This window comes from Pygoscelis adeliae, unplaced genomic scaffold, assembly GCF_000699105.1.
Source record: "Pygoscelis adeliae isolate BGI_AS28 unplaced genomic scaffold, ASM69910v1 Scaffold181, whole genome shotgun sequence".
NCBI classification, from domain to species: Eukaryota; Metazoa; Chordata; class Aves; order Sphenisciformes; family Spheniscidae; genus Pygoscelis; species Pygoscelis adeliae.
Genome location: NW_008824360.1, coordinates 1,490,148 through 1,498,103, shown reverse-complemented (window position 1 = coordinate 1,498,103; position 7,956 = coordinate 1,490,148). Strand labels below are relative to the sequence as shown.

At 40.2% G+C, this 7,956-nt stretch overlaps 1 protein-coding gene across 1 annotated transcript in view; it reads left to right on the top strand.

The window, feature by feature from the left end:
- DAB1 (Dab, reelin signal transducer, homolog 1 (Drosophila)) overlaps positions 1 to 7,956 on the top strand; it is a 147,164-nt gene that overhangs the window by 123,733 nt on the left and 15,475 nt on the right. The window contains exon 10 of the mRNA XM_009319799.1: positions 7,628 to 7,690. Within this exon, the coding sequence (XP_009318074.1) occupies positions 7,628 to 7,690 (63 nt within the window). The remainder of the gene's footprint in view (positions 1 to 7,627; positions 7,691 to 7,956) is intronic.

The following is a 7,956-nucleotide window of genomic DNA, read 5'->3' as shown; positions in this document are numbered from 1 at the left end:
CACCCCCAGGTCCTTTTCCGCCAGGCAGCTTTCCAGCCACTCTTCCCCAAGCCTGTAGCGCTGCATGGGGTTGTTGTGGCCCAAGTGCAGGACCCGGCACTTGGCCTTATTGAATCTCATACAGTTGGCCTTGGCTCATCGATCCAGCCTGTCCAGGTCCCTCTGCAGAGCCTTCCTACCCTCGAGCAGATCAACACTGCCGCCCAACTTGGTGTCGTCTGCAAACTTACTGAGGGTGCACTCGATCCCCTCGTCCAGATCATTGATAAAGATATTGAACAGAACTGGCCCCAATACTGAGCCCTGGGGAACACCGCTCGTGACCGGCCGCCAACTGGATTGAACTCCATTCACCATAACTCTCTGGGCCCAGCCGTCCAGCCAGTTTTTGACCCAGCGCAGAGTACACCTGTCTAAGCCGTGAGCCGCCAGCTTCTCTAGGAGAATGCTGTGGGAGACGGTGTCAAAGGCCTTACTGAAGTCCAGGTAGACCACATCCACAGCCTTTCCCTCGTCCACTAGGCGGGTCACCTGGTCATAGAAGGAGATCAGGTTGGTCAAGCAGGACCTGCCTTTCATGAACCCAATTTTATTAGGATTTATTAGAGTCTGTCAGAGAAAAGTGGTAATTGAAGCATTTTAAATACCATTTCCTAGAAGAGTAAATACCTAAAGTACACAGGGAATTCATAATTAAGTTCCCTTCAAATGAAGATAAAATAAACAAATGAGTAAGCATATGTTTTGATCATATGAAGAGATCCTTAATTTAAAGGAAGCTATCAAGCAACAGTGAAGCAATTCACTCAAACACTCCTCAATAATCTATTATGTCAACTATCCTTAACCATCCCACCTCTTCAGCTGTGCAGGGTTGACTAACAGCATTTTTAACCAGCACATCCAGCGCTTCCCAGTGAACAAACAAAGGAAACTGGACAGTTGGTGAATGCGATGAAGCTCAAGGCTACCCTGTAGTTGGGTACATCACACTAAAGTCAGTACTTGGGTTTATTACTTCAAATAAGAATACAGAGGAGAAGAATTACCTGAAGGAGAGTGCTCCTGACAAGTAAGAGTTACCCTACGAAACTGAAATGAGAAACTTTATAAACAGGAGGGTTCCAGTGTCCCATGGGATTCTGAGCACCAGATTTGAACCCTGTGTAAGTGACGGATGCCCAAATGCATGTATTTTGGATAAAAATCAGTGTAGTTTTATGGCAGCTCATGTTGCTGATGCGATCTTTACCAGTTGGGAATCACCCTAAATTGTTCACGGCAGCCTTACAACTAAAAGGTTGTGCTCAGCTATACCTGTGTAAATCTGGTTGATGGTAACATCGTGGCTGCTGTTAACCTCTGTAACTGGGAAAGCTTACAGCATTTGAGGATCTTTAGGATTTGTAGGAGGCTGAAGATTGTAAAGGCATTGACAGTTTTTCTTCACACACATATTCCTTAGTGTATTCTCTTTAATTAGGAAGTAATTGAGCAATTCTTTGTTGAGTTATCATGCTACTTCATTAATCCAACAGTAGTTTTACAGGAAAACTATATGTCTGTTGGATGTTTTCAGTGTGTCTCAACCTACTAGACATGGTTTGACTGATGATCAGTTTAGTCACGATTCCAACGTGCTCCTTCGTTATAGTTCTAATTGTTTTTCAGAATGAATTGCAGTTTATTAGTAAGCTGCTTGCAGTTCATGGAGCTCATAGTAATATCAACACTTGTTGTATAAGGTGCAAACAACTGGAGCTTTGCTTAACGAAAATAATGATTCAAACCATCAGAAAAAATATTTGACATAACCAAAATATTTACATTTTCAACTAAAATAAGAACAAAGATGTTTAGTTTGGCTAACCATTTGACTTGTCAGAAGTCTTGCAGTGTAAAATACATACTAGGAAAAGGGAATTGGAAATGCAGAGAGGCAGCATGGTTGGATGATCCCTCTTTTGTCTACTGGGCCGAGTGGTATGGCACTTACCCTGAATGCAGGAAAGCAAGTTTAAATCCCTCTGCTGTCTTAAAAGATTTGAATAGCTAATACCCAGCTCAAAGGTTAATTACTAATTGCTGGTTATTTGCTATATTTAGTATCCTTCATACTCTTTTTTAATTGCTGAGCTCTGTATCGGAGTACAAGTTAATTACTGTGTATTTTTTCATGCTTTTTAAGCACCATCTTTGCTTCATTCTCTGAGATTTCAGAACACGTTTTGTAAGACGCTACTTTTATCATCTTGTTTGCAAAAGTACAGCAATATCAAGCAGGTTTTCTAATGCTATAAGTCAGTGTAGATCCCTTGCCATTGGTAAAACCAGACTGATTAACAGAAATTGAATATTCTGGCTTGTTATGTATATAGAAGTGAAAGAAGTAAGGTGCTTCACACTCCTATGAGTACAAGAGGCCTGTCTTAGATTTCCCTTTTAAATTCTCAAGTTTTGCATTGCTTAGACAAGATGTTTTTCAGAGTATTTAGTGATCAGAGGGAATGCTGCAGCGGAGGTGGATCGGTTTTCGTTCAGGTTTATGAAAGCTGCGGTTTACTTACCTCTTATCATTGCTTCTGTACTCTTGGTTTTTCTCCAGCTCTTGGATAATACGTTTTTTTTTTAGTGAATAGTGAAAAGTGTCACGAGGAATTTCATTACTGGCTGGAGTGGTTTAGAAAGCTTGCTGCTGCTTTAAGAAGCCAGATTTACATATTTCATGTTTAAAAGATTTACAATATGTCTCACATGCCTGTATAGAAAGATGGAGCTTTCATTATAGGTTTAATGTCACCACGATACAAGGATTAATACTCTTTCCTCCGCCTCGGTCTGCGCGGCTGGTCACAAGTGCCTGGTGTGTTCCTGGTTGACTACGCTGTAGGGGTGTTTTCATATTCAAGGAGATGCATTATTGAATAATTAAAGCAAGCTTTTCCATCACTCCGTGGAGAAATCCACAGACAACAATCCTAGAGGAAGATCGAGGACTGGGGCATCTTTCCAGGCTTCTGGTTATTTTCTGTCAGGCACTGGGGAAGGAGGGAGAGGATTGTTGATTTTCATTGCAAAGGTTAAATGCTTTGTATTGAAAAGCTGAACTGGAGGAAGGCTCGAAGGGCCAAATTCTGCCCTCGGTAGCCGTGTTGCAGGCTCAGCACGGTTGCCGTTGCAGGCTGTTCCATGCTTTAATAGACAGGGATATTTCACCCTTAGGAAGTGTCTCCTCACCGGTGTGTGATGCAGAACATGAGCTAATGGAAGATGCAGCTCAAGTGCTACATGATAATTGGGCACTTGGGGATGTGCCGTCACATGTTGGGCAAATGTTTTCTGCAAGGTCCTGCTGTAGCACAGGTGGGAATTTCTAATGGTCCGTTGAACGCTGCGCACATGTTTCCTCTGTGCTGAGACATGGTTATTTCTCAGCTGGTTTCACAGAGCGATTGGTGTGGCTGGGGGCAGGATCTGCTTCACAGTGATACGAGCGGCATCCCTGGATGCTGGAGGATGGGGGGTTAAATAAGGAGGGGGCTGTCAGAACAAAAAGTGATTAACGACTGGCCAAAACTGGTTCTTCCTGAAGGTGTAAACCCTTCTGGTTTCATTTCAAGAATATTTTCCAGGTATGTGGAGTTCTTTGAATAAACAGACACAGCTTTTTTCACACTTTCCTTACCTGGGGCTGGGGGAACATGCTGTCAGCTCCAAGAAGGTGCAGGGCTCGGTCCTTTCCTGATTGTGTACGATGGCATTTTCTTCCTTTAGCTTTGCCTTTTGCCAGTCTGTTTTTTTTCTTCAGGTCTGTGATGAGATGTGAGGGGGAAAAAAAGAATTATAGGCTGTTTCTGAGATTTTTAAACTTCTTTGTTTTAAGATGACATGTGATTACTGGCTGGTAACTTGTATGAAGCTTCTCAGTCATCTAAGATTTGATTTTCGATGACTTGCTGTTATGTTTGTTTCTTAAGAAATAAAGTCTCCAGCACTACAATAAATGTTATCTGAAATTTAGCATTCTGAGGACACTGAAGTGATAATTTGTGTTAAATGTGTAGATGAATATAGATATGTATGCATGTGTGAGCAGTACACTCCCACGTATATTTGTACACACACAAGCTACAGATTCAAATATAACTTGAATTGACTTACGTAAGTAATTTTAAAAATTACTATGGAAAGAAAATATTAATCTTAAATATGTTTACATTGTTGTTACAGTTCTAGTTAAGAGGAAGCTGTGTTTTTCTGCAAATACTTGCTCTTAGAGCTTTTGTTGTCCAAAACTCAATTTTTTTTTTTCCCCTGGGGATGTTAAGTCCTTTCTTTCACCAAACCAGTGGAAAGTTCCATTAATGTAAGCAGGATCAGAGCTCACTGGGTATGCCTACTGCTGAATTAATAAATATCTGGGAAAATAAACAGTTATGATGCAAGTGGTAAAATTGCCTTATAGACCAGAAGATGAGATTTAGCACAAATAAAGTGTATGTTTGCCTCACGTCCCAGCAGCATTCAAACTCACTGTTTTGACTGCGTGATTTCATATCTGTGCTCACTGCAAGATGGAAAGGGTTTTCATTTCAATACTGAAGTCAATAACTATGGAGGTTATCATTTTCATGCTCAGAAATTCATGTCATTTTCATAAATCATTCATTTCATTTCATAAATCATGCTTTACAGCTGCAGAATGGAAACTTATTGCTGGACATTGATGAAAATCTTGTTTCAGTCACTCAGGTAAGGTTGTGACACTAAAAATGTTTTAAGGAAATATAGATGAAATCTTCTATAGGAATAGTGCATTTTGAAAATGTTCAGCTTGGGATTAACTTCACTGGAATGTAGTTAATATCAGATGTGAATAATTTAAAAAAGCATAATGGGTGAAATCAGTTCTGTAGTGACAGTGAAATCACAAAAATAAAAGATAACTCTTTGGTGTCCAGAATCTCATATGCTGCAAGTGGATAAAACTACGTCTATGTCAAAAAAGTTGCATTCGTTTATTCAGGCTGAGAATTGGGTTGTAGAAATAAGCTAGATACAGAATCCAGAGCTGAACCATTTGGGACTTTAAAATCCCACCTCCAAGGGTTGCTGTTTAAGACTGTCTCTAGTAAGTAAACGATAAAGTTGTGTTCCCACAAAGTTTCTATTTACATCCTCTGACATAGTTCTATAGCTCCTGTTGCATATAAGGTTGCTATTCTGTGAGAAATAATTCCCCAGTAAATATATTCCTTTTCTTTGGGGAATATTGTGAATGAACGTTTATTTCAACAAATAATGAAGTTGGCTTTCCTATCACTCTCTCCAGCTGCCTGTTTAGAAATCCATCCACAGAGTTTCTTTTAAGAGATTTAACAGAATTATATCTGTGAAGAGTTTCTAAAGATCCATCACCTTGAAGCACTCTGAAAAGTATTATTATTCCCATTTTACAGGGTTATTGAGGCATAGAGATCTGAGTTGCCACCTTTCAAATACATACCATATAATCCTGAGTTCAAAAGTATACTATCAATTTTCAGTATTGATATGAAACATATAATATTTTTTCCACAAAAAATGTGTAACTTTACAGACACTTCCTCTTAGTCTGTGTAACCACGTGTGCCCTGCCCTTTCACATCCCTTCTGGCTTGCTCTCCTGCTTTCTCACCTGGGATGGAAGCACTGGGGGAGCCTTTGCTCATGGCCTCCTTGAAAGGGCACATGCTATTTCTTAGCAAGCCAGAGAGGAGAAACCAGTGAAAAACTCACCAGTCATGCAGGGAAAGGGCAGATTTAGGGGTGGTGCTGAACAAGCAATTTGGAGAGATGAGAAGAAAGAGGCTCTTTCTGTAATTTAGTGTCACCTGGCATCTCTTGAGTCAGTGATTTCCAAATGAGAGCTGCTGTTGTCATTATTCCAACTTTTCTGGGCATTTTAACAATACTTGCCTAGTGTGTTTGCACACACTGCAGAAGTGACTTATGGGTTTGGGGTTTTTTTGCAGAAGCTACTTCTAGCAGTATTTGAGTAATGTACACTAGAATCAGTGTACCCTGAAGAAAACATGAATTTTCTTCTTACTTCCTTCTTCCATTTCCACGCAGATACTTAGAGGGATATATAAGCCCATAAGAAGAAAATGTATTGTCATAGCACTAAAGCAATGTGATCTGTTTAATATAAGACATGACGTGAGGAAATGTAAAATAATTCATCCCTAGGTGCATCATTAGACATAAAGCTGAGAATCATCCAAGCTGCTAGACAAATTCCAGGTCTAAGTGATTGTAGCATTGCTTTTGTATATAGGAATAGAGATTGGATTGCAAAAACATATAAACCTTTGAAATTATTGTATTTTGAATGATAGCCTTATTTCTTAAAGGATCATTTATAACAGAAGGTTGAGGGCAGGAAAAAATCTTAGGGTGATCTTGCTCCTAGGTAGGTTGTAAAGACTGACCAGCCATTGTGGTTAATGTCCAAAGCACTGAGTGTTGGCTACATTTGCAGGTCAAGACTCAACTGAATTTCAAGCCTATTTATGTGATAGGAGGCTACAATGTTTGTGTGCCTAAGCTGGGGAGGAGATTCAGTGAACTGAATTAAGATTTGCATTAAATCTCATTCATAATGAGAGTTGTAGCTTCCCACATGTGTGGGCGCGACTGAGTATGACACAGGGAAGAAGGAAAGTAGCTAAGCAGCAGAAAGGTAGTGGAGAAGGAGTAGTTCTTGAGTTCCCATTACAGCTTTCCAGAATAGCCACCCTGATAAGGATGGTAGATGGGTTTTAGGTTTCCTGCAGAGCTATAATGGATCCATGCTTTACCGTCCCTGGACTCCAGATGGACTGATTTGTGGATGTAGATGGGTGGAAGAGAGTCATTTTACTCCAGAACATGTGAAGGAGCTTTGATTATGCAGCCACTCAAGGTGCTCCTTATTATGAAAGTGCTTTTTCTCTTCTGGTCCAGTTGAGTAAGACCTGTATGGGTGACCTATTTTGAGATCAAACTGAAGGACGTCCGGAGAAAACATTTCTAGCATGAGTTAAATGTAGAGCTACAAACTTACAATAACCCAGTTGTGCATCCTCCTTCAAGTCCACTTATCCAGGTCACACCTGTCCCATGGGCAAGGGGAAATCAGGTAGCACTTTAAAAGCCCTTCCCTTCTGTATCCTAATGTCACTTCCACAGTTGTCTGCTGTGTTTTAAGACCTTGAAACGGGGTTTTAGAAAAGGAGCCAGGGAAAAGGGCTGGCCATAAATCATGCTTGGTGCTCACTGGTGTTAAAGGCAGAGCAGTAATGCATCCAGTCCCATTCTGGATATTTTTTTCATGCTTTATTCATTTTTTTTATGGTGGAGAATTCCCTACAGAATCATTTTATAGGGTTAGCTGCTGGCTATTTGGGTCCATCAGCAATATGAAAATCCCACAGCTTGAACCAATGTGCTTCCTCCATATGGGACTTGACATTTGAAGCCTACATGGCTTTTGGGGGATTTATATTACTAGCTGTTACTAGTTAACTTTACAAGTTGTAACTCGTTAACTCACAGTTTCTTCTCAAAAGATAAATGGATTTTTAATTTTTTTTTCTCTTTACAGGCTGTTACCCAACTAGAGCTTTTTGGGGACATGTCCACTCCTCCTGATGTAACCTCTCCCCCAGTGAGTATCCAGGGAAGCTGAACTGTGCATTTTTTTACATGCTATTTTCAACACATTTATTGGGCACATTTACAATTCAGGTCATCAGCCATTTCAGTAGGGAGGATTTCAAAGTAGTTTTTATGTTGCGAGAAAATAAAAGTGAAGCAAATTGAATGTGGAGTCATTGCTTCATGATGATGTGCAAAAATATCTTCAATTTTTATTTTTCTGATATAGGGCTAGGTGTCACATAAGATATAACCTGAGCTGCAGATCTCTTTCCC